This window comes from Anopheles merus, chromosome X, assembly GCF_017562075.2.
Source record: "Anopheles merus strain MAF chromosome X, AmerM5.1, whole genome shotgun sequence".
Classification (NCBI taxonomy): Eukaryota; Metazoa; Arthropoda; class Insecta; order Diptera; family Culicidae; genus Anopheles; species Anopheles merus.
The window spans coordinates 15,813,104-15,840,502 of record NC_054081.1 but is presented as its reverse complement, the minus strand read 5'-3'; the positions used below and the strand labels follow the sequence as shown (position 1 = coordinate 15,840,502).

At 46.1% G+C, this 27,399-nt stretch overlaps 1 protein-coding gene across 8 annotated transcripts; it reads left to right on the top strand.

Annotated features, from left to right (window-relative positions):
• On the top strand, window positions 1–25,633 carry LOC121589600 (rho GTPase-activating protein 190). 8 transcript variants are annotated; one of them, XM_041908935.1, is made up of 13 exons: window positions 1–158; window positions 3,911–4,330; window positions 7,394–7,933; window positions 9,545–10,689; window positions 11,569–11,580; window positions 12,084–12,536; window positions 13,525–15,137; window positions 15,340–15,384; window positions 16,042–16,659; window positions 16,751–17,109; window positions 19,479–19,851; window positions 19,930–20,209; window positions 20,305–25,633. In XM_041908935.1, the coding sequence occupies exons 3-13, from the start codon at window positions 7,784–7,786 to the stop codon at window positions 20,501–20,503; spliced, it is 5,247 nt and encodes a 1,748-aa protein (XP_041764869.1). In that variant the 5' UTR covers window positions 1–158; window positions 3,911–4,330; window positions 7,394–7,783; the 3' UTR covers window positions 20,504–25,633. The 8 variants fall into 8 exon arrangements, with proteins under 8 accessions (XP_041764869.1, XP_041764705.1, XP_041764631.1 ...); XM_041908771.1 differs by having other exon boundaries at window positions 1–458; XM_041908697.1 differs by having other exon boundaries at window positions 1–506.
• Window positions 25,634–27,399: the final 1,766 nt, after the last annotated feature.

The following is a 27,399-nucleotide window of genomic DNA, read 5'->3' as shown; positions in this document are numbered from 1 at the left end:
CCGCTCCGAGCCGAACCCATCCAGCCAGCAGAAAATGTGTTGCAGGCCAAGGCAACACACAAGGCAGACGAAACGGAAAAGACACAGCGCAACCGAGCTCGTGTGCAGAGCGTGTGTGCCTGTGTTTGTGTGTGTGTTCGTACGTTGTGTAGCCAAGGGTGGGTATAGATAGGCCGCCATTCGTAAAGGGAAAGCTGCTAATTTTCCTGCCGCCCAGCAGTACAACAACCGGAGTCGGACGCAGCAAAAACAATCGATTTCAACTCCGGTCCCAGTTCCGAGTGTGTGTGTGTGTATGTGTTTGTACGTGCGTGTGCCTGTGCATGTGTGCTGTAAAACAGTGGTAGAGTTCCAGTTTTGAGCAAAACCACCAGTGCCACCGTCTCCTACGCCAAGACACTGCCGTGCCTGTCCCGTGCTTGTTACCGTTGTCCGTCTGAGAAAGGAAATCCCTCGCAGTGAGTCCGTTTGTGTGTGTGCCAAACAAAAAAAAAAACAAAAAACAAGTGAGTGTATGCTTTTGCCGTAAGGATTCTGTTCACGATCGTGAAAGGGGACTAGATTTTTTTTTTCGCAAACCCCCCGACACTATGGAGGGTTGGGGTTGGCTGGTGATGCGTCTGTTGCGCCTTTTGCAAGATGATGAAAGGGGAGGGGGAGGGGGGCGCCACACTGGTAAAGCGCTAGAACGCAAATGATTTGTGCCCAGTTTCGCTTTCCCTGCCCAAAACGACGCACAAAGGGAGAGTGAAATGGCCGCTGGATGGGGTAGGGAGGAGAAATGGGCAAGAGCGAAAGCAGTTGATCATCACCAACAACACGCACACACAACAACAAAAAACACAAACCAATTGCATCTAACAAATGCATGTGTGGTTGCCTTTTCTTTCACTTCCGGTCGTCCCAATAAACTGTTGCATATAGAGCAAGAGGGGTGAGAAGCGGTCGTATGGGCTGAGGCCAGAAAGACCATAGGACACTGGCAAAACTCCGTCTGGTTTCGCTTGTGCCTGTATGTGTGCATGTGTGTGTGTGTTTGTGTGTGCGCACAAAACAATTGTGAACAGATTTTTCCGGGCTAAAAAGGGCTCGGAATATCGAACCCATTACTTCACCAATCCTTACATTGTCTGCCTGTCAATGTGTGCGTGTGTGTGTGTGTGTGTCTGCTTTCCTGTAATGTGCCAGGGCGGCACACCTACACACGCACAAGATGGAGTTGGGCCGAACCGCCGAACCACACGACGCAATCAAAAGGAAAGGAGGAAAAGATCTCCCCCGATCCCCCCACTCCCCCAGCGCACAATCATTCCTCTCGCCATAAAAGGAAAAATCCTTGCTCTGGATTGAGGCGGCAGCAAAGGAAAATTCATTTCCATTCAATCCAACACACACACACACATACATCTCCATCTATGCATGTAGGCGCCCACGGCAACGAATGTCCTTTTTTGCATTTTGCGATCCTTGCCTCCATACACCTTCCCCCTCCCCTCCCCATGGGCGATGAGTGTGGGGGTGTGTGCTATTTTTGGATGTCGATGGATGTCGTCCTTTTGGGTTTTCACTTTTCTGCTGATTTTCGCCTGTATTATTAATGCAGGCGTGTGTGCTTTTGTTTCTTCAACCAGCGCCATATCCTTGACCAGAAATGCCCTATGCCCCCCCACACACACACACACAAACACACACACACACGCTCATAGTGTGTGCGCGCACAGAAAGAGAGAAGATCCTTTTTGCAGCCCTCGAAGCGGTTGTATTGTCCAGCGCGCGCGTGTGTGTGTATGTTTGTGGAGGGTTTGCGTCGCTGTAAGTGTGTCTCTCGCGCGTCCTTGTCACCTTTTTTTATCACGCCCTCCCTTTTCCTCGATGTGTGTGCCGCACGTGCGCGTGCGTACATGTAACTAAGTGTTTGTGTGTGAGTGTGTATGTGTAATGGCAGGGGGAAAAAAGGTCATAAATATCCTGTGGAGCTGGTGGCCAGCCCTGCCAATGCCCCGGTGCAATACCCTTGGATGCACTGAAACTGGCAAAAACAGCAAAAAAAACCTTTTTATTTTTTGCAAGGAGCCCGTGGCGGCCTAAACGCCCCCCTAATGTGAGCGCTTTGGCCTGCCGAAAGCAAACAGTTCGTCCTCAACAGCCAGCATTGCAGCGGCACCGTCTACAATCAAACCATGCACAGAGCCTTCTTCTCCCACCAGGGCAAAATCCCCACCCGGGAGACATTTCGGCCGGGTTGGGTCGATGGAGGACGGGGAGGCGAAAACTACCGACACACCAAATCACTGTAAAATTGTTCCTCTATTTTTAGGGCTTTACAGCAAGAGAGAGAGACCTCTGATTGCACCGGACGCTTCGGTTACGCTTCGCCCAGCCGGCGTGGATTACCTGCCCTCGGCTGCATTAACTACTAGGGTTTCCACACAAACAAACCGGGCACACACGGGGCTGGAGCCTGGAAAGCAAACAAGCTTTTAGGGTATTTACCTTTTTTCCAGACGAAAAGCTGACCGCAAACCCCGTGACCGGTCGCCATGATCGCTCACCCACCCGCGTAAAGGTTCGCCGTCAACCCCCCGACGCTGCCGGAAAATTGGGAAAATTCAATAGCGAATGGGATTGGGTTTGTCGGGGAGTGGGGGTAGTAATGCTCGTACCAACACCACCACCATCACCAACGAACCATATTGGGCCCTGCGCTTTACAAACGGACGCCGCTCGTCCGTTTTTCCTCTCCTGTAAAAAGGAAACTCTTGCTCTCCCACGCCGTCTTTCTCTCTCTCTCTCTCTCTCTCTCTCTCTCTCTCTCTCTCTCTCTCTCTCTCTCTCTCTATGTCTCTGAAAATTTCACGTGAAAACTCACGGCCAAAAACACTTGCGCGATAAAGGGAAAAACCCCCTTTCCACCTCCTTCGGAAAGGCAGAGTAAATTCACTGTTTTTCACGCTCGCGCTCTCCCTCCTTATCTCCCAGTGCGCTTTGCACTGCTGCTAGTGTGCGTCACTGGAAATATTGTTACTGTCACCGTAAAAGGCAGCAACCTCTGCGGTTGCGGGCAGGACGAAAACGAAGGTGGCAAAAGGTGCGTAATATGTTCGGATCGCTCATTTTCGTGCGGTTAAGGACGTTCGGTCCTGCATGTGTGTGCCTGCTCCTCTCGGCGGAAGCAGTTGCAGTTGGACCCGGGGTGGTACGAGGCAACCGGCAAACGGGGGAGCACGGGTCGGCATCGGGGTTTGACAGTGTCGGGACTTGGGGACGATCCGTTAGTTGCTGTAACACACTGCCGCCGGCGGGGATACCAACTGCGGCTGTGTGGGGAAAATCACACCCACACACACCAGCGCTTCCCGTGTTCGTTTGAGCAAAGATTGCTAATGGTGGGCGTAAGTAAAGGGGTAGTTACAGTGTTTAGTGTACACTGTCGAAGCTCGTGGTAAACCGTGGAAGAAACAAAAATAAGGGGCTCGAGCAAATAGTGCGTCTTCTAGCAGCACCAGCCACGGTCAACTTGCCAATTTTGCTCCCTCCTGAGGGGTGCTGTGTTTATTGATTTTCCTCGGCCAGGACGACGTCGGGCGGCGCACAGATGCTGACATAGCCAGCACTCTCTCTCTCTCTCTATCTCTCTCGCGCGCGCGCTCGCAAACACACGAACGGAAAACGCAGGGCCGCAGCACTGCTTAGTACACGCCGGTGGAAAAGCCAAATAGGAAAAGCCTAATTGGCGAGTTTTGCTGTCACAATACAATTGATATAGCTCTATACGGCTTGTACGTCTGTGTGTGCATGTGTTTAAATTGCATCCCGCACTCTGCATTTGACTTTCTTCTTCCTTATTAAATTAACCATCAATTAGCCAAGCTCTCTAATACCTCATTCTCGTTCCCTCTCTACCCGACAGGCGCGCTCTTCCACCATTTGGAGCATTCGTGTGCCGCAAACCGAAACAAACAACTCGACGACGTGTCACAATCAACCGTCTCTCAAACCGATCAAAAATTCAGCGAAAGAAATCTTCCGCCGCAGCACGGCTGGCTCCGCTGGTGGCACGGTGGTACCATGTGAGGAGATGTGCATTGCCAGCACCGCCAGAGCAGTCCACTCGAACGCGACCAGCTGCAGCTTGCACGGGGTTGCGCCACCGCTAGGTTAATCTGTTTCGTACTTGCTGTAGTAATCCCTTTTTACTACTGCGACCGATTGCGAAAAGAAGAATTTCCCCTTGTTGTGTGGGTGTGTGTGTGTGTGTGTCTACAATCAATCGTTTTCCCGTGATATATCGGCCAGCAGTAAATGGGTGCGCGCGATGCTGAAGATACAGGTACGTTTGGGCCGAAAAGCCCTTGCCGTTCAGCATGCACAAATACGCCGTTTTGTAACATTTTTAGGTAGTTCGGGAACGTCGGTTTAACAAATCGTTTGAAAAAAATCCAATTTCATCTGACAGACTTCTCTCCTCGCCCTCCCCCAGCGCCACAACATTGCAAACAGCTGGGCCCGCCCGTATCGCACTGTGTCTGGGCCGGTTTAGCTCGCGTCCGCCGATGCAGGCAGACCGGACAGGCGTCAGATCGGGTCGGTGGAGGCGACCGTGACCGTCCTTCAGAAGTTGTTCAGATGAAGTCATCACATATCACGCACCATTACCATTACCATATGTGTATGTGTGTGTGTGTATTTGTGTATATGTCGGTGGCGAAATCTTCATCATCGCCGCATGTTGATGTCACATGTGTGTTTCGCTTATCCCTTCTTATTATTTTTTTTTTTTTTGTTGCTGTTACCAACTATTAACCATATTGTGTAGCAATTTGCACAGCATTCCAGGGGAGCGCGCGCGTACTCGGTTTATCGCTCGGTCCCATTTCTTTGTCATTTTTTGCCGTAGCTGAGCTTGATTGCAGCAAACCAGTGAGTGTGCCGTCCCCGGGGGAGAAGGACCAATCGCGCAGATTTGGGCGCAGTTCATTAGCTCTACGCTGCTCCCGCCAGCCCAGCTTATGGTCCGACCGCATTAGCCGACCGATGATCTAAAGCCATCTATTTGAAGAAATTGGTTACGCCAAAAGCATTTAATTAAACTGTCGCCATGCGATACGGTAACGCTGGTGCGCATGGTGGGTGGTGTGCAGTTTAACCCTTCGGCTCTACAATTACTATTGTGGCTTGATATGTTTACTGTCCTAATGTCAACATTTACGCAACATTTCGTTGAAGTCGTGGTGTGTCGTTCAGAACTAATTAAAAGTAAAACAACTCTGTTTTTGGTAATATTCCCAATAGTATATTTTTATCTGGCATATTTTGTCTTCGAGATCGAATAGTGGTCGCGAAAGGGTTAACGGGTTCGGTCGCTAAATCACGACACCGACGACAAGCACCCAGGATAGCCACCGTTTCCACTCGGTGCAGCATTCCAGCGTGCGGGTGACGTACGTTTCGTTTAGCAATGTCCTTTTTTGCACATCGCATTGATGCGGTCCGTGTCATTGTTTGTTTTAATTAGCCATCGATTAGTCATTGCTGGCGGGAACAGTAAGATTTAGTATTGTTTTAATTTCTTTATTCGTTTACGCACGGAACGCGGAATTTGTGATTTAATAGCTCATGGGAAGAATGAAGTTTTTTTTTTAATGATTGGTAGTTGAGTCTTGCAACTTCTGAATCATTCTGATAAAAACGGAAGTTTGTGTTGCAATGTAAGAGCAATGAACTCATCCAAACTTTTATTTTTTATTGTTTTTTTCATGTATTTGGAGTAGTGGTGGGAGCTCAGAATCGGACCTACTCGATTCTGATTCCGTGTTCGGTATCAATTCCGACTCCGGAATCGATTCCAGAGTAGATTCCAGAGCCGATTTCGGAGTCGATTCTGGAGCCGATTCTGGAGCCTATTCCGGAGTTGACTCCCCAAGTGCCACAAATCCATTAAACAACATCATCCGATACTGAATCCGAATCGGTCCCTGGGTTGGGATAGTGTATCCGAAAAAGTGTGCCGAATTCTTGCGATAGAAATGCGCAGATCCCGGTATCGTCAACGTTTTCACGTATCGTTCCGCAGTCTTGCAATTGACTCACGACGATTCATCAAAGTATCCCGCGGTCTTGAGTTCTATCGCAAAACCCTGTATATCTACTGCAATTATCGTCTCGGAATTAGTGATAGGAAAAATAAAGATTTGGTCGGAATCGATTCCGGCTAGCTCCGTAGTTTTATAGAATCGATTCCGGACAGTAGGCCCGGAATCAGTTTCCGGAATCGATTCTGGAATCTGCTCCGGAATCGAAATCGGTTACAGAATCGGATTTAGCCTCAAAATCAGAATCGGCTTCAAAGCGGCATTTTCATAAGAATGGATGTTTGGGTCCAATACGTGTTGATAGCCCGAAAGAATCAAAATTTACTCATAAACTATCCATTCTCATGGAGTTTCTTGGACTGATTTCGGTTCTGAAACTTACTATTTTAATTCTAGAACTGATTCTCGTTCCCTAGCTAATTCCATTTATGGAGTCAATCCTGATTCCGTAATCCGAGCAAATTGCAATTCCCAGGGTCTATTTTGATTCCGGAGCCAATTTTAATCCCGAAATTAATTCCGGATACGACTCCGGAAACGGCTGCGGACCCAAGCGCCACAGATTAAGCTTAAACGACTGGAAAATCAAATATAAAAAGAGATCTCGATAGCTTCACTGGTTTCACAGCTCAATAGCTGGCGTTTTATAACTCATAATTATATAGCTGTCTTTTTCTTACAATGTATTTGCCTAACTTCATCTAATCATGGCCTATATACCTTGCGAACATTCCAAGCAAAAATCTATTTGAATTGTCGTGCTGTAAGATACGTGAGTATCAACACCAACGATCGTTACTCAAATAAATCTGAAACTCAACCAAATAACAAATAACAATTAAAATCTCACTTGCTTCAGTTAAAAAATCGTATCGCCGTGCTAGTTCTAGCGATGCAAAACTTCAATGCGCAACCATACAACAATACAGAGGGTATAATAAGAAAGCTCTCAAAGCGAAGAAAGCTTCGCTGTGTAGCTATCCCACCAACTATTTTACTATTTTTTGAATGCATTTGTCGTTGAGTCGTTTGCCGTCTACTATACGAAATCTTTTTATATTCCGTTTAGGTTGAGAGTTTGGGCCGTTTAGAACCCGTTTAATGGTCGCTTAGTGGATGGTCGCGGTTTGATTAACTCACGACGGTTTATCAAGGTATTCCTGGCCTGGTATTCCTTCGGCCTGGAGTTCTATAGGAAAACCCTGTGAAATATTTCAAGCACAGTTGCTAGTAGAATTGAAGAACAATGTTAAGAAGAACAATTAATTATTTCGCTTTATGTCGCTTGCTTTCATTAACAGATCCATCATCAACTGGCTATGCTTAGCCGCTCACTGTTGAGGCAGTAAAGGAAACGTGCAATTTGCACCCACTACTACTATTACTACAACTGCTACTACTACTACAACTGCTGCTGCAGCATCACATTTCCACTGCACACGAGTGCATGCTGTTGTAACTAATATTAAGTCAATTCGAAATACGAACCGTGCACGCGTTTGCACCAACGGGAACCACCTTTACGCCGGCCCGGAAAAAAACACCAATGGTGTTGCTAGCTGCGCCAGTGACACATTGAACACAACGGCGGCGTTGCAAGCAGCAAAGCAGCAGCAGCAACACCTAAACCCCGGCCCGCACCGACCGATTAGCGCCTGACGACTGGTTGCAGTCCCTCCCAAGGCGGCAAGATGAAGCAAATCAACGTATCGGTGGTGGGTCTGTCGGGCGTGGAAAAGGACAAGGGCCAGCTCGGGGTCGGCAAATCCTGTCTGTGCAATCGGTTCGTGCGCCCCAAAACAGACGACTACGCGATCGATCACATTTCGGTGCTGAGTCAGGTGAGTTTGGCCATGTTAGCGAGCACCCTCGTGTTTCCCTTTGGTTTCTACAACCATGTGTGTATGCACGGTAGACATGGGCAAAATGATTCTTTGCGACGATTTGAGCGAGCTGGCTCTTTTGCTTACTGCGAATCACGAGCGAGCGGTGATTCGTCCGCTCGCGCTAGCCATATATTAACAATTGGACAGGATATATAGGTAATATCTTTTGTGATGTATTGCTTAATTAATGCAGATTGTTCTCGAATAATAGAGTAACTATATACTCTATATACTCTGTACTATGGTGAGAAAAAATCAATACACAAAATACACATATTTTACATCTTCGATGGGAGCACAACAACCACTAATAAGTTTTCATCTCATTAAATGTGCTCCTCTTTTTTTTCATCCGTGGCATTTGTTCATAAATGAAATAATGATCTTTTTAGACAATGGCTATAATCAGGCAGGAAGAAAAAACAAAATGTCACTCTGTGAACGAATGTTACAAAAATCATTATAATAGTGAGTATTTAAGCAATAAGGCAAAGCCGTCCTCCTGTATAAAAAAACATAGCGTGAGGCAATTATCAGCGGCTCTACAACCTAGCACGCTATCGCACTGTCTATCAAAAATATGTAGCGAGAAGATCAGGGTAGATCGCGAGCGGCCTGGATGCTTAAAATCCATGCATAAAAAACAGCCTAGCTTGCGAGCGCACTGCCTATCCAAAATCCATGCAAAAAAACAGCCTAGCTCGCGAGCGCACTGCCCATCCAAAATACGTAGCGAGAAGAACAGGGTGCTCAGCTCATGAGCGACCTGTTGGTCCAAAATCCATTCATAAAAAAACAGCCTAGCTCGCGAGCGCGCTGCCTGGACAAAATACGTAGTGAGAAGAAAAGGGGCGCTCGCGAGCTACCTTGTTCTTCTCAGTATGTATTTTGGATGGGCAGCGCGCTCGCGAGCTAGGCTGCTTTTTTATGCATGGATTTTGGATAGGCAGTGCGCTCGCGAGCTACCCTGATCTTCTCGCTACGTATTTTGGATGGGCAGTGCGCTCGCGAGCTAGGCTGTTTTTTCTGCATGGATTTTGGATAGGCAGTGCGCTCGCGAGCTAGGCTGTTTTTTAATGCATGGATTTTGGATAGGCAGTGCGCTCGCGAGCTACCCTGATCTTCTCGCTACGTATTTTGCTTAAGCAGTGCGCTTGCAAGCCAGGCTGTTTTTCTCTGTGTGTTTTGCACATACGATGCGCTCGCGCTCTACGATGTTTTATACGTGTGTTTTGAATAGGCAGTGTGGGTCGACGACAGTAGCTTGTGATGTTTTTTTAAATGTTAATTTGAGTTTTAGTTTTACTTAACTACAATAAGAATATTACTGTTTTTACATGCAGCTATTTACATAAGTCCGACAGTATTATAAATTTTTATTTATTTTTGTCTCAGGGCAACTAGTTTCAAACGAGTTTTTTTTATATTTTTTATGCGAGCGGGCGAATCATATTTTTCTGGAATGAAGAGCGGCGAGCGGCCGCTCACTAATGGGAGCGAGCGAACCTTATGATTCCCGCTCTTCTTGCCCATGTCTAATGCACGGGTTTGCTTCCTCATTTGCAGTCTGATTTTAGCGGCCGGGTGGTGAACAATGACCACTTCCTGTACTGGGGCGAGGTGCGCAAAACGTCCGAGGAGGGCGTGGACTACAACTTTAGCGTGATCGAGCAGACCGAGTTCGTGGACGATGCCACCTTCCAGCCGTTCAAGGTCGGCAAGATGGAGCCGTACATCAAGCGGTGCGCCGCGATCCGCATGTCGTCGCAGGAGAAGCTGAAGTACATCTGCAAGAACCAGCTCGGCATCGAGCACGAGTACGAGGAGATCGTCCTGCCCGAGGGCCGCTTCCTCGTCGACGGGTTCGTGTGCGTGTTCGACGTGAGCGTCGTGCCGAACCGGACGGTCGAGAAGCAGGTCGAGTTCGTGACGCAGATCATCAACAACATCCTGAAGGTGAAGAAGCCGGTCGTGCTCGTCACGACCAAGAACGACGACGCGAACGAGCTGTACGTGCGCGAGGCGGAGAAGATCTGCTCGCGCAAAGAGTACAAGGGCCAGATACTGCTGATCGAGACGTCCGCCCACGAGAGCATCAACATCGATCTCGCGTTCGTCGTGCTGGCGCAGATGATCGACAAGGCGAAGCAGCGGTCGAAGGTGCCGTCGTACGCGGAGGCGGCGAAGCAGCGGAACGATCTGCTGAACGCGAGCACCGAGTACGTGACGCGCCTGATCCGGACGCAGATCACGGACCACCGGTCGATCTGGAGCAGCTCGTCGAAGAAGCTGTCGAACCACCGGGAGTGGATCGACTTTCTCGAGCTGTTCGGGCAGGAGGCGGGCCAGCGCATCTTCCGCCGGCACATCAAGAAGCTGCGTGAGGACTACCAGTCGAAGAAGCTGCAGAGCTACATGGACTCGTTCGCGTGCGTGCTGCAGGAGATGCTGCCCGACATCAACAGCATCAACCTCGAGCTGGACAGCTTCAACGACTGGACCTCGATACGGAGCTACTTTCGCGACCACATCGACTACGAGCAGTACTTTTTCGACGCGATCGAGCGCGGCGGCAGCTGGGCGGAGCTGAGCGACATGAGCGACATGGAGGACGAGAACCGGATACCGTTCGACATACTCGACACGCCCGAGGCGGAAACCGTGTTCAAGAATCACATGAACGCGCTGCAGCAGGAGCAGAAGCGATTAGAGTAAGTGGCACGCGCCCCGTGATCGGTGGTTGGCGTGTATGTGTGTACTTATGCCAGTTGAGTTCTCTTGCGTTTTCCACCAAGCCTGTCATTCCATTTACGTTTTAATGTATTTTAAAAAAAAACCAATCACCCGTAACACGTTCCATTCTGTTAACACTTTAATATTTGGTGTAGCTAAATTCGTTTTTAGTTTCAGTTTTGGTCTTTAAATTTAAACATTGCAATCATAATTTTAGCAAAACAATTGCAAATAGTTTTTTACAAATTACACATGGCCTGAAATATGCCTTATCGACCAGAAATTCATAATTTGGCCTTTAGAAATGTAAAAATTTCATAATTTTCATTTTTCGAAATGTCATTAAATATGAACTATCACCAAAAAAAAAAAACAAAAATAATAATAACAAAAATCCCACATGCACAAGCACACACCCATCGATTTGCATCATAAGAGAGAGAAGTTTGAAATTGCTCTGCCTGCCTGGAAGTGGTTTCGAAATTACTAAATTACACTGCATTTTAAAGAAGCAAAACCATTGAAAACTTATGCTGCAAATAAGATGAACCTCTCACGCAATTTCACTCTTCATCCGCACTCGGCCAAACCCCTTTTACCAACACCCCAACCCCCCTCTCACCCATCACCTCACCATTGCAATAGGCAACCATAATGCTTAAGATTAAGACGACGTGTTAATTCAAACGATTGATGCAATTCTTCAATATTCTTCTTTTTTCCATTTCCATTCGTATTTTGCTGGCTTTGCTTGCATTGTGGTTTTGAACCGTAATTCTGAACACGGCGCACCGTAAAAACGTATATGCGCCCACGTGTGTGTGTTGTGTGTGTGTACGTTTATGTGCCTTCAACAGGATGCCAAAGAGGTGATTTGAACAGTTGTTTTTTCTCTTCATCTTCATTTTTTCTTCTTCACTAACCTCATACGTACACTTTAATATTAGAGCATCGCATCAGCATATACCACATTTGCGCGGGTTTGTGTTAGCGGTGAAAACCAAGCGTCATAACAAACAACACACATTAAATTCATTCGGAAAAAGCTGTAGGGCCCTGTCAAGTCAGTCGGCGATCAGTTAGAGCGCAGGGAGAGAGAGGGAGAGAAATCATTGTGCCAAACAAGCACGCCAAAATTTAGCACACAACTTCACATCAAGTGGCTTGGTTTCAGGTTCGATCGCAAGGGCAATAAATCTAGTACACACTAAATATAGCGACATTCCAGAGCTAGCTGTAGATGTTAACGAAACGAAATCACTTGCAGCAGAACAGTTAGGGCAACACAGTTTGCTTCCGTTAAGTTTGCGCAACCGACCTCTTTTCGCCCAACTAACGACCCGCCCGGCGGCTCCGTTTCGCCCCATTACAGATGGAAAAAGCAGTTCAAAAAGCTGCTGGAAGAAACCGGCTACGTTACGCCGGGCAAGCAGCTGTCCGAGGTGCGCGTCCTGTTTATGGGGCGCGAGTGCTTCGAAGCGCTGTCCGAGCACGACTGCCAGCAGATCTACGACAACCACCAGCGGGAGCTGGTCGAGACCGCTAAGCACAACTTCCAGGAGCTGCTGATGGAGCATGCCGATCTGTTCTATCACTTCAAAAACATCGAACCGTCCGGTACGATCACGCAGAACGACATCAAGGAGATAACGGACGTGCTGCAGGAGGACCTGCGGTACAAGCTGCTCGACCGGCTCGACCAGGACCGGAAGGTGATGCTGTTTCAGCATCTCGGCTTCGTGCACTGTCCGATCCGGGAGCACTGCCCGGCGTTTCCCAACTGCATGGATGCGCTGATCGAGCGGATACTGATCTCGAACCAAAAGTAAGACAAACAGGAGGGAAACACGCACAGACACTATAAACTAGTGGTGGGAGCTCGGAAACGTACCTACCCGATTGCATATTCCGTATCCGGAATCATTTCGGGAGTCTATTCCGATGCTGAATCGATTCTTATTCCGGAGCCGATTCCGATGTTGGAATCTATTCCGGTTCCGGAGCCGATTCCAATGCTGGAATCGATTCCGATGCTGGAATCGATTACGAATCTGGAGCCGATTCCAATTCTGGAGCCGATTCCGATGTTGGAATCGTTTCCGAATCCGGAGTCAATTTCGGAGCTGACTCCGGAATCGATTCCGGAGCCGATTCCCGAGCTGATTGCGAGTCTGATTGCGGAGTCAGCTCCGGAGCTCATTCTGGAGTCGGCTCCGGAACCGGAATCAATCGGGGAATCGCAATATGCTCCGGTACGGGAATCAGGATTGACACCAGAAATGAAATTAGCTCCGGAATGAGAATCGGTTCTCAAATCGGTTGAAATTGAAATAAGAAGTTTCAGAAGCGAAATCGGATTAATTCCCTGGCTGGGAATCTCCATGAGACTGGATCGTATATTAGTAAATTTGGATTCTTTGCATCTAGCAATACGTAACATTATTGCACCCAAACGCCTATTCTTATAGAGATACCAAAACCGATTCCGATTTCGTAGCCGATTCTGATTTCGGAGCCACTTCCGATTCTGAAGCCAATTCCGGAACCAATTCTGAAGCCGATTCCGGAACCAATTCCGGAGCCAATTCCCGAACCAATTCCTGAGCCGATTTCAGAATCAATTCCGGAAACTGATTCCGAACTTACTATCCGGAATCGATTCCAGAAAACTTTGGAGCTAGCCGGAAACGAATCCGACGAAAATTTCATATTTCCCGTCACTACTAAAAATATCCCGAGAATCCGTTTTCAGAGCACAGCTGTTCAACTTGGATGTTTATTTATCCGTTTATTTATTTTTTCTTCTTAACCAGCCTACCGAATCCACGGTTCGCGCAGAAGGATGGCCAGCTGCAGCTGAACCTAATCGTGATCGGGCTGGACTACATCGCAAACGATTTCATCGACAAGATACACCAGAACTGCAACGACAACGGCGAGTACATCGTGGACGGGCAGGTGTACGGGCTGAACATCGAGACGATCAACCGCGACAACGACTCGTTCTCGTTCGAGCTGCAGTGCAAAGGGCTGATCTGCTGCTACTCGAACCGGCAAACGTTCCAGTACGTGTACGAGGTGCTCGACCGACTGCTGGTGGACAATCTCGACTTCAAGGACAGCGTCAACAACCTGCACATCGTGTTCATGAGCGACGAGAAGAACAGCCAGAGCACTCTGCACCAGCTGCAGGCGGACGGCCAGTCGCTGGCGGAGAAGCTGCACTGCGTCTTCATCGACGAGAACGAGTTCTACATCTCCCAGCAGCAGACGAAGTTCATCAACACGACGCTGAACAGCGTGATCGACTCGATCCCGTTCGAGGATCTGAAGTACGGCCTCGCCCTGCACGAGCTGCCCGACCTGCGCATCATCATGTCGATTTTCTGCGGCGACCCGTTCTCGATCGAGAACATACTCAGCTCGATGATGCTGGAGCAGTCGTGCATCAGTGCGGGCGAGCGCAACATCATCTTCGAGATGTTTCTCGGCGACTCGAAGCGGCGGGTCGAGCTGATCCTCTCCTCCTACCACGGCGCGAACGCGTTCCGGGACGATCTGATCCACGGCTTCATACTGCTGTACTCGAGCAAGCGCAAGGCCTCGCTGTCGACGCTGAGCGCGTTCTCGCTCAACATTCCCAACCTGCCGATGCAGATCGTGGCCGTGTCGGAGCAGGGCGGCGTCAATGCGTTCTTCAACAACGAGCTGTCCCAGCTGCTCATCACCGAGGGCAACGGGATCGCGGACAAGCTGCGGGCCCACTTCGCCACCGGCTCGGACGACGAGGGCCAGCTGAAGTTCGCCTCGTTCGCGCCGTTCCTGAAGGAGGTGTGGGACAAGAAGCCGGAGATCGAACACGCGTTCAACCTGGAGGAGCCGCTGACGATCGATTCGGGCGAGGGCACGATGGAACACTCGATGCACCATCACCACCAGCAGCAGGTGCCGCAGCCACCGCCCCGGTACGAAAGCTACCTCATCAACGGGTCGGCCACCACGTACCGCGGTGGGATCGGAGGCCAGCCGCCGCACCACGGGCACCATGGGTCACAGGCGCAGCAGCAAACGCTCGCCCATCCGCCGCAGCACGGTGGCCAGCAGCATCACCAGAAGCTGTCGCAGCAGCTGTTCGACAACCGCTCGATCAACTCGCTGGACGATCTCGACAGCCTGAAGCAACAGGCGCAGCAGGCCCAGCAGCTCCACCAACAGCAGCCGCACCAGCACAGCAGCATGTACTACTACGAGGACAGCAGCGACTTCGACAAGGGCGGCAGCAATCAGGGCTTCCAGATCTATCCGCCGCCCACGACGCCGCCGGAACCGGCCCCGCCGGACCATCTGCTCATACCGGCGTCGATACTGCGGCAGCTGAAGGCCGACACGGTGTCCCAGTCGCAGTCGAGCCTGGAGGAGATTAACTGTAAGTAGAGGTCGCTGCGTCGTGCAAAAACCCGCAAAGGAAAGGCGTGGAAATTGAAATTGCTAAAGAGGCAAAGCAGTGGACAGTGCCAAGCAAACGATTTTTTTTTCTTTCTATCTCTTCTAAACATTTCAATGACAGACTACTTTTTATACCAAAAACTGTACTCACTTTTTATCACCCATTTTCGTACACGCAACAGCTGACGTCAGCGGATCCAAGGACTCGATCAACACTTACGACTCAGGTTGATATTTATCTTCCCAAAACAAAAACAAAATACAGTGAAATCTCTCTAAGATGTAGTCTCCTCAATATATTCTATCGTGGACAATGGCAACGCGTAGTTTTGTTTAGCCTTCCTCTGATTAGTTTTTTTGTTTCTTGAAAATTCACCTTCGAGAGACTTCACTGTACTCACACTGTAAACTGCACGTAATTATCTGTACCTCACGTGTACACGTTGTTGTGTAGTTCAATTTCTGTTGTAAAGTTCCGTCCCTGTTGTGTGTGTTGTGCTGTGCATGTAATCCATTATTTTATTGTTTTGTTTTTTTTTTATTTAACAGTACATTAGCATATATATTTCGTTACAGTCGTGTGATTCTGTAACAAGTAGCTTGTTTTTGTTTTTAATGTGTTTTTTGCACTTTCGGTGAAAGTGCTACAGTTTTGAATCGTTTTACCCCCAACTGTTAACCTGTCTCCATTTTTTTAGTTTAGAATCGTTTTACCCCCAACTGTTAACCTGTCTCCATTTTTTATTATTATTGTTTTGAAAATTTGAATGTATTTATCCATTTATGCGAAACAAATCCGTGTCAATTTTGTGTTCTTAAAAGTCATTCCATTTTTGTCGAATTGATTATTAACTTAACCTCATTCTTTCACTCCCGCGGCGCAGGCTGGATAGACGACGGGTTTCTCATCCAGAAGCAGGACAACAAGCAGAGCGAAGATCTCTGGAAGAACATGAACGCACACCACGCGTTCACGACCGGCCGCCGGCCGAACCAGTCGTCGTTCGCGAAAAAGATACGCCCGAAGGGACCTAGTCAGACGCTGAAGCAGCCGGGCAAGCTGAACCTGAAAAGCTTCGCCATCGTGAACGAAGCGATCGCCCGCATGAATATTGGTGGTGGCGGCGGGGGAGGAGCTGGCGGCGATGGGGGCGCCTCGGGCGCGAACGCCGGCCTGGTACCGATGACGGAGAAGGAGCGCAAGAAGGCAAAGAAGCTGCTGCAGCAGCAGCAGGCCCAGCTCGAGCATGCGCCGCTGGCCGCACCGGAGGACGACAGCGAGGAGTACGAGGACGAGGCGGGCTACGAGCAGATCAATGACGCGTTCAGCGATGCGGTCAACAATGTGGCGAGTCAATTATTTACCACCTTTTCCGGCGGCCCCGGCGCCAACCATGGTGGGCGCGGTGGGGGTGGTGGCGGCGGTGGAGCGGACAGTTCGGGCGGTTCCGAGATGGGGACGCACAAAACCAAACTGCGACAGAGAAGGGAAAAGGAACAGAGTAAGTACACAATGTGCAAGGGTGTGGGGGATTGCTGCTTTATCCTTAAATATGTGTTATGTATGTGTGTGTGTGTTTTTTTTTGTGGCAGTCTTCAACATACAAGAAAACTCCGACTCGGAAAGTGATTCGAGCTCGCTGGAGCGCAAACGCTCCAACGATGGCTACTCGAAGATCAACCGCAAAGCGCAACCGCACAAACGGCATCGCAAAAAACGCACCGCCATCCCGGTGCAGCCGCCCAAGATCCCGCTCGGCCCGTTCGGCTCGTCCGCGGGCGATATGATGGGCGGGGTCGGGGCGAGCGGCGGTCCACTCGGCGGCATGCCCATCATGTACCAGAAGCTGAAGAACGAGCTGGGTAGCGGGCTGGAAAAGCAGGACAAACCGTCCCAGGAGCCGGACGAATCGAGCGTTGACATCTCATCCCCGCGCGACAACTCCCCTATCGTGAGTATTGTTTGGCTTTCTTGGTTTGGAGGCAACTTTTTTCTGAAATAATGGATAAAGAAATAATTTCAAGCAATACAAAAGACATCAAAATTCGAGAAAGGCCGTATCCTTTCAGATTATTCATAACCGTTGGTTTGCGACTGCTAAGAATCTTACGGGGTTTTCTAAGTCAGTTTCAAATGTTAACTATAACTATGTTTACTTATATTTGATTTCTATAATTTTCATTTTTAATTTCTTCAGCATAAAATTAAACACTTCAACTGTCTGCTGTCATCGTTTTTTCACCGGGATTTGAAGTCGGATCTCATCACCCGTTGACTAGTCAAGAGTTAAAATTCATGCTAAAGAAATTAAAAATGATTATGATAGAAATGAAATATCAGATCGCATAACTAGTAAATCTAACTGCTCAAGAAATACAGTAACTTTTCAGAATTCTTTTCAAGAGTAACGGTCCGAGAAGGTCATATTGCTAGCGAATCATAAATCTTCCTTGTGCGTTCTTTGGGGCCGTTTTGAAATGAAGATTACGATCGCTTAACATAGAGCATTTTTACATTTTTGTTTATCGCTCAGGCAAATGAGAGCTTAATTTATTAAAAAGAATTAAAGCCAGGAGGAGCAGTATCCTATAACTTTATGATGTACAAGTGTGTGGTATGATATATTGGCATGTGCTGTAGATTTACAGGATTTTCCAGGTCACTTTCGAATGTCAACATTGTTATTCACCACGAGCAAAATGTTATGTTATTCTGACATTTCATTTCCCTCATAATAATTTTTAATTTCTTCAGCATGATTTTCAACACGACTCAAGCTGCATTGAGTTTGACAATTCTTTGTTATGTGTGGAAAATCACGCGTTAAAACTGAAATTACATGTTGAAGCAAATAAACCATTTGAAAGCTGTTGAAAAATTGGTCAATGATTGAATCATGACAGAAAATGAATTAAATGAACTACAAATATCTTCATTTATATTAGTAATATGAAGACATTTTCCATTTTATCTGTTGCATATGTGCATTTATACTAGCACGTGTGCAGTCCTGGAACCAAATATGTAACTTTTCATACCAATTATATTAGAAAGAGTCTACCGCATAACGAGTGAGTCTCTGGAACGGATTAAACTCGATTAAACTCACTGTACTTATTATATTTAATATTTAGCGTTCATGCTACCACTCCACAACGAATTGCTTGATGTGTCGTGTGCTTTGTGAAAATTTGAATGACAGCGAGGAATGACAAAAACTCGTTATTGGAAAAACTATTTGCCCTATAACTTGTTCGAGAATCAACATAATTGTCTCAACGGCCAAAACAATGGAGCTTACTGTATTCTTTTTCTCGATTCGAGTCGAGACATTTGACTCTAATGCTCTTTGAAATGTGACTGTTGTATTAGACGTCGGTTATAAAAAAAAAACATTGGCGACGGGTTGCCGAAACCCTGCCAACGAAATTGTACCTTAAGCCAAAAATAATGAATTTTCTAATTATAAAACATAGAAATAATATATTCTAATCTTATTTCCTTCAATTAGCCATTTTTGTTCCTTTCGTCCATTAAAATTGGTGTTAACGACGTGTAATACATTTTAATACATATCAGTACTGAATTCTTCATAACAGAAAACAGAAATAGTTTACTTCAAAACTGACAAAACATCGATTACGATCCATTCTCACCTGGGGTTTTGATATCGAGAACGACTATCTCGAATCGGCTCTGGAATCGAAAGAACATGTAGACTCGTTCATGGATAACTACTTCTTGGAAACCTCGATACCGCTATTAGCAGTAGAAGCAGGACAGTTTAGTTCCTAAGCAACTTGACTGCAAGAATCGAATAAGCCTGCTCGCTAAAACATTGCACTTCCACACGATACTCTTCAAACATGCAACCGCAACGGATGAATCGATTCATCCCTACGGTCCGTAATGCTCTTTTACCAATCCTTTAACAGGATTTCCCTCGGTTTATTGGTTCTTTCCCAAAAAACTTTGGGAAACCCTTGTGCTACAAATAATTTGGAACTTTAATTCTTTCCTTGGATATATTTATTAATTCAATTATGGATTACAACACTGCCGTGTAGTTGAAGTTGGTGGAGTAGCTTTGAAGTAATTTCCTCCAACGGAACAGCCTAGCCTTGAATATGCAGTGCACTTTATGGGTATTTTGGGTATTTTACAAAATATAATTAAATCAAAATTTCATCTTCACTTTCACTCGATCACTAAATGAGCCTTTGGTGAGCTTTTACGTTAAACTCCAACAGTGCCCTACCCAAAGCGAAGTTTGCACATGTCCAGCAACGCCCGTTCTTATCTCACTTTCTCCCTCCACAGTTTGGCGTGCTGCCGAAAGGAAGCGATCGGGAAAAGCTGATAACGAAGCAGAAAAATTGGTTCGGCAAGGAGATCGACCCGGCCGGCAAGGCCAGCAAAGAGTCAAAGGATGCCCGGGGCAGCAGCAAGGGTGCGAGCAAAAACTCAAAACATAATGGCGCTGCGGCAGCGGCTGCAGCGGCGGCCGCAGCCGCTGCACTCCAGCAGTCCTCGCTGGCCAGCCTGAAGCAGTCCGACAAAGTGCCGCTCGTGCCGCTGTTCGTGGAGAAGTGTGTCAAATTCATCGAGCAGGAAGGGCTCGACTCGGAAGGCATCTACCGGGTGCCAGGCAACCGCACGCACGTCGATCTGCTGAACCAGAAGTTTGCTGAAGGTAGTAGTAGCCGTCGGGGGAGGGAGGAGAGGGTCAACTTGAAGCTAATTTTCTCCCGTACGCTCACCAATGTTACAGAATCGGATGTAGATATAGAAAAGCTGGACATACCGGTGAATGCGGTCGCCACCGCACTGAAGGACTTCTTCGTGAAGCGTCTCAAGGGACTGTTCAGTGCGGAAATGATGAGCGAGCTGGAGGAAATAGCCGGCTCCCGGCCGCTCCAGTCCATCACGAGCCTTAACATGGAGGTGAAAACGGATCGGAGCTGCCGGCTGATCGCACTCCGCGGGCTGCTAAACAAGCTGCCGCCAAACAACTTTGCAATACTGAGCTACATCTTTCAGCATTTTGTACGGTACGAAGAGAAAACAAACGAACATTTATTGGCGAGCGCCATGATATGTATTTTTTTAAATTTATTTATTGAAATGCTTTTCCCCTTTCTTCTAGTGTATCGGAAAACTCGAAGCTCAACAGCATGGACAGCAAAAATTTGGCCATCTGCTGGTGGCCGACACTGCTGCCGATCGAGTTTACCGACATGATGCGGTTCGAAACGATGCGCCCGTACTTGGAGGACATCGTGCAGACGATGATCGATCAGTATCCGTTCCTGTTCTGCGGCGAGGAAGCGTTCGTGATGGTCTGATGCGAGTAAGACCAGCCCGCCAGCACCGTGTCAGCCGTGTCGGGAGGCGGGCAGAACGCTCGTATTTAGATGTTGTGTAGAGTTTGCGCCTGACGGCGTGCCTCCCCCCGATTGCTGATGAAGGGGAGGATGAGCGCAGTTTTGAGTGTTGGCTTCCAACTCACAAGAGGGAAACTCACGCGTACACACAGTATTTGAGAATGAGGGGGAGGAAAACAAAAGTCCGAAAGGACAAGTCAATATTGTAACTGAAAAAATACCCACACATACACACACACACACACACACACACACACATGCAGACAGACGTACACACCAACACATACTTAAAGCATCATAGGCTAGTTGAGGAAATGTGCTAAACACCAATCACTTGCATTGCTGCAACTCATAGGAAAAAAAAACAAAGCACGCGAAGGGTTCAGTCGTGTACCCAACGCGTTGAATGATACATGTTAGGGCAAATGAATCGGAAAGGAAGCGAGAGAAGAAAGCAACAAGCTACCCATATACTCATACTCATTGGTACAACCGCATACAATATTTTAAACCATACTCGTATCAATGTGTAACGAAACCAATGTCCATGCGATAATGATGGATGCATTTAGCAAAAGGAAAGCGAACGGAAGACAGCATGCAAGCAACAGAGAGAAGAAAAAAACGCAAGCAAACAATGATTGTTGTACATCTTTAAGAACCTTTCCTTCGAGACGCTGTTAGGAAGAAGAGGAAGGAAAAAAAACGAAGAGCAAAAAGCAACACTGAAACTAAACCCTCCGCTGCCGAAACGTTAAACGATAATAGGTTATTTTTTGTCCCGCCCCGTAGAAAGGAGAGGTGCCGTAGTAGCACGTTTTTAGTTTATTTTTTTATTCTGTATACAAAGCTTTATCGGTCCCCCACGTACAGACAAAAAACACACGCTCACATACACACACAAACTACTCACAAAATACTCCGTCGTTCAACCAATGATATTTACCTATTTATATATTTACCGTGCAACACAATAACCGAGGCTGAAAGATTTTATTATACCTGTAATGATCTGTGTTTTACTTTGCAATGTAAAAGAAACAATAAGACGTAAGCGACCCATTTGCCCAACAACAGTACAGTTACATCGCAAACCGAGAACATCCACCACTTTGCATTTAGGGTTCGTTTGGCGCGCTGTCAAACTGTAAAGGCAAAATTTGATTTTTTTAGCTTTTATTTATACCATCTCCTTCCCCTTCCCGAAGTTTCCAGCTAAGAATCTATGTGAATGCTAAGTCGTGAAATATTCAATAATCGTGCAGACCCGTTTTGGAAGGAGACAAAAAGTGTAAGAGCGAAAGAGAAACCGTGGTAGCGCATCTGCAGCAAAGGTACAGTTAGTTAGGCGTAGAAATTAAAATGCACACACATGCATGATACTAGTGCACACTCATCGTTAGAAACCCTCCCCACTGACACAGACACACATATTTATATGTATACATATATACACATACATACAGACACACACACATAAACGAAAAGAAAAACATAATGCTTATGCGAGTTAATGTGCAGTGTTGTTGCGATTTAGTTGTTTGTACACACAGTTTTACTTTTGTGTGGTGGTTGATGTTCGCTAAACGATTTGCTTTACAAAATCAAAACACACACACACACACACATACACAATCGATGGGTCAATTTTTGAAGCGACACAAACATGTACTTGCTTAATGTGAAACCTCCTTGCTCGCTAGTGTTACGCACTTAGTATAGGGTTTAGTTTAGTATAGTTTGAGCAAACGCGCTCCCCAAAATGAAACAAATTCTAAGACGTTACACATGCACATACACACACACACACAAGCAGATTTCGTAATAGACTCTTTGTTACATTCCTCCTTCGCCACTAATCGACATGCGTGTGTGTGTGTGTGTGTGTATGTGTGCGTATGTGTGTGTTTGTGTATGTGTGTGTGCGTGCATGAGGAAGAAAATCGCTTAAAGTAAAAAGAAGAAAAAAAAAACGAAAAAAACGATAACATATTTTTGTATGTATTAGCTCTGTTGCAAAATGGGTGGCCTAGGGTAAGAGGTGGTGTGTTAGGGATATGTAATACAGCGAGAAAAGGAGAACGAAAAGGAAGGAGAAAAACAAAACGCTTCAATGATTTCATCGGTCACTTCGCTCTGCGCTATTCGACGGCTTGTTGTCCCAATCTGTTTGTGAGATGTTGTGGAAAAGAGGCATTCAAATTCGTATTCACACACACACACACACACACACACACACACACACACACACACACACACACACACACACACAAATACATTCGTACACAAAATCATCATTTAGGCGTATGCAAATTAAGTATTGGAACTTTGTTCATTTTACCAAAAGCAAAACAACCCTGAATGCAAATCGCGAAAGCAACACGTGACAAAACCGCTAACCCGAATGAAAACCATCGAGATGTATACATGCCATAATGATTTTACGGGGCTCGCCTGTTTGCTTCATCGCAGGCGTGGAATGTTCGACATTCGATTTTGGAGATGCACAGCCCACTACAAACTACCATTTAAGCAGTCGTAAAGTTAAAGAGAAGCAAACAAAAAAAGCAAAACAAAAACCTCCCTACCGAAGTTGATACACACACGAACAAGTTCAGTATTTTCTACCCTTACAAGATAATACTCACTTCCCCCTTCCTTGCCCAGTGTGCGCCTCCCGCCACGGCGGTACTACACGAATCTATAGTTACGCTACGTGCGGTCCGTTCTACTAGTATTAAGCAAGTCGCGGACACGGCAGTGTCATAAAACAGTGAGATCTAGAGCGGACGAGAGAGCGAAACAACACAGAAAACGAAAACAGTAAATTAAGAAAACCGTATGAACTCTACGTTAAGCAAGTCGGAGCTAGAAGCTGTAAACGAATCTGAAAAATGAGTAATTTTCCAAAACGCTAAAACTGATCCGAGCAGTAGACGCGTTCAAGAAAAATAGATTTTTTTTGCAGCAGAGAGAGAGAGATAGAGAGAGAGAGATAGAGAGAGAGAGAGAGAGAGAGAGAGAGAGAGAGAGAGAGAGAGAGAGAGAGAGAGAGAGAGAGAGAGAGAATACTCACTAGAAGGAAAGAAGGTGATTCCCGTGATTATAACTTTATGTTTGTGTGTGTATGTGCGTGCGTGTGTGTATGTGTGTGCGTGCGTGTGTGTATAAAAATCTCGCTCCCCCCCCCCTCCCCTCCCAGGCAACCGTCGTCGTTCCGTGTTAGTAAGTGTAATTGAATTCTCTGGTGTAGGATTATGTTCCTCGTGCAACAAACAAAACAACAAAAACAAAACAAAAAAAAACGATTCCATTGATAATAAAATGCTTGATGTGTTTTTTGCGCAGCATAGGAAGCAGATTGGTAGGTGTGTATGTGTGTGTGCCGTGCGAGGAGCGGGTAATGCGCTACGTAGGAAGGGAACGCGCTGGCGGGCAAAGCATAGCTTAAGCACAAGAGTACAGCAGTATCTTTACAGTTTTTCGACAACAAAAATCGCATTACAGATAGAGGAAAACAAAAACGGGACGGAAACGAAACGAAATGGACACGGTGGAAAGAGTGAGAAAGTGGCAAGTGTGGATGGGGAGGAAAGCGAAAGCGGAATAATGTAACCGTTCTATTGCAATTGAAAACCGACCTGTAAACAATTATGTGGTGATATAAACGTAATTATAAATGGATATATTAGGTATACATGAGGATATATGTTTTGGTTTTAAACAAGCAAGCGAAGTAGAGTGGGGAGCAGAGTACAGTCAGGCTAAGAATTGTGTGTTTAAGAGTGTGTAGCCGGAATGCAGCTGCAGGAATGATGCTACTATGCAAAAGTAAAAAAAAAATAAGCAAACAAATACAGAACGAACAACCAACAGCCGTACTAGCCTATGCCTGCATGTGCATGAAAATGATGGAAAACCCCCCCATTTCACACGCGAAGGGCGATGATAATGGCAACATGATGATAGCAACACAAAACATAATGCACGCACTTCCAATACAGAAACCCGCCTCACCTGTTCGTGTCGTTAACATTTAGCCAGTCTTAGTCATACACACACATACACATACACACACAGATACACGTGAATTACGGCAATTTAAGCAGTGCAAAATGGGCTAAATTAACCCAACACTGCATACAATCTAGCTTTCCCGCGTACGACGCCAACGGAGATGTTGAATGTATATGTCCCTTTTTAAACACTTTGACGGTCTACGTGGCGCTACACAAAGCTGACTGGGCTTGGGGGTACGCTGCATCACAGGAGCATAGAAAAGACATTGAAGCCCGATATACACACACACACACACACACACACACACACACACACACACACACACGATTATCCAATCTATGGAGTAACCTGCTGTTACGAAACAGCCTATTGAAGGTGTGTGTGCGGGTGTGCGTGATCGTAAATGAAAGAACAAAACAAAACTACCGGAAGAACAAAAGCCAGCAGAAGAGTATTTTTAACAGAAGTGAAAACAAAAAACGTTTGTGCCATGCTTGTAAAAGTGGAAAAGAAGAAAAGAAAGAAAAAGAGCGGATTGATACGCTTGGAGAGCAACATCATCCCAGGGAAAGAAAAGGCGAAGAGATGAGAAACAAAAAAAGAACACACAAAAACAATACAACATGTGCAAGCGCATCAGCAGCTATAATATTGTAAACGCGCCATTGATGCGAACGTGATCGACTGTTTAGATAAGTTAAATGTAACTCACACACATACACACATATACACACAAACACACACACACACAGACGCATGCGAGCGCTCGCGGATCGGCGGATCGATGTCCCAGGTAGTAAATGTTTATTATTTTAAACGCTTTAAAAAAGGGGAAACACACTCAAAAATACTCACAGAAATACACACACATACTCACACCAGTCTCTGTCTCGAAGCAGGTGAAAAGACGACAAAAAGCAACAGATAAAGCGCAGTAAAAGCACGATCCAAAAACAAACAAACAAACAAACACGTACACATATGGCAAACCCTCCCCACTTACAAATAGAAAACCGCAGAAAACCGAAAACAAGAAAGAGCAGGAGAGAGAGAGAGAGAAAGAGATGGGAGTAAAAACAAAACAAAATTCTACGCAAAACAAAAACGCAACTGATAATTTGACTTGTGCAGTCTTTGTGTCCAAATGTGTCGAAATGAAGATGTAATAAAAAAAACATAAGTAATAATATTACTTAATTAATAAATTTTTGTGTTTGTGTGGTTATTTACCCTTATGATACCCCTTTACCCTTTTTCCACATTTCGGGTCGTATTCGGGCCAACCGACCCTAACCACCTCTCGTTGCACAGTCGACTTCATTTATCAAACGACTTCAACTTTGCGATCAGCGACGAACCTTCCGCGCGCGCACGCTTCAAATTAATTATTAACCATATGTGTTTGGATTTAAATTAATCATATTTTGTTTAAGAAAATGTTGCCATTTGGATCATGTTTTTGACATTTTGGTGAGTTCCGATCCCCAGGGAGTGATCGGTTCCGCTGTAGCGATTATCACTCCCCCCTATTTTATTCCCGTAAAGTCGTAGCTTTTTCAGTCATAATACTTTACTTACCTACTTGCTTACCTATCCGGTGTTTAACGGGGGGTCAGAACACGATTCTCTCATAAGTGGCCAATTCCAGATACATTAGGTTCATCTGCTTGGGAAGATAGTACCCTGGAATCGGCCGTACCAGAGACCCTGGAGCCAGCAGTCGGTATCAGTGGAACTGGCCATAAGGATGTCGCAGTTGTGTTCTGATAAGTAGTGCACCAGATGCATTAGTTGATTCTTGGCGATCTACATAAAGGATGCTACGAAATGCCATTCTATTCGATCGATTATGCCCCGTTTTTTCTTGATGAAAATAGATTGGTCGTCTTGGTGGATTCCGCTGAGTATTTTCCGATGACACCACTTACTTGTACTATTTTTTTCCCTATTTCTATTATAGTAATATTAGCCTAAAGATACTTCCGCCCTTCTCAAACCTGTGCTGGGGTAAGAGGTGGGACTTATCATCATCATTACCAGCAGCCCAAGGTCCCCTTAGGATAGGAGGTCACCTATTCCAAGCAACCAGGCTACACGGGTAGTTAGCGTCGCTGCAGGCTTACAGCTTTTGAAGGCGTTGTCCAATATCGGTGCAATATTTTGAAGAAAATTAAATAAAGTAATGCAGTTTCTTTAACTGTGCATACATCGGTTCAACTCGCCGACGTATTTATTTAATAGCTTTTGAAAGTTGACAGGATTTTTTGGGGAAAAAATGACAAAACGTAAAAAGATATATTTTTTTAGTACTTTAAAAAATGGTGGACAGCAAAAAAATAAAAATTAGGGATAAAAATAATGAATAATGGCAAGAAATGCAGATTTTAAAACCTATTCAAAAATCCAATTGTTGAACACTAACAAAAACTCCAAATTCTATAATTGGACACTTTATATCCAATTAATGCACACATTACATTAGAAATACACTGAAATAGACAAAAAAGAGCCCCGAAATGATTTTGTTCTATAGAATAGTGTTTAGGACAATACGAAACTCTGTTACATTACATGTTTGTCCTTGGTTCGAGCCGGAATTCCGCAAAATATGTAACGAACTTGCACCTGCAACCGTACGCCAATTGTAAACAAAACACTGTCAATATGATAGGCACGGTGGAAAAAGGAGGCATTTGGCTGTGCAATAAATAGGATCAAAGCACCCTCTTGTTTCAATTATTTAAATAAGTATTTTTTGCAAAAAGTCGCTATAACTTTTGCTACCGAATCGTGAAATTTAACCTTCTTTGGTTGATTACAATCAAAATTTAAAGGGT

Bases quoted from the DNA above. Each gene is read 5' to 3' on its own strand.
- LOC121589600 (XM_041908935.1), top strand. From the start codon at position 7,784: ATGAAGCAAATCAACGTATCGGTGGTGGGTCTGTCGGGCGTGGAAAAG. The intron at 12,537-13,524 runs GTAAGACAAACA...CTTCTTAACCAG, and splicing joins ATACTGATCTCGAACCAAAA to CCTACCGAATCCACGGTTCG. The intron at 19,852-19,929 runs GTAGTAGTAGCC...CCAATGTTACAG, and splicing joins GAACCAGAAGTTTGCTGAAG to AATCGGATGTAGATATAGAA.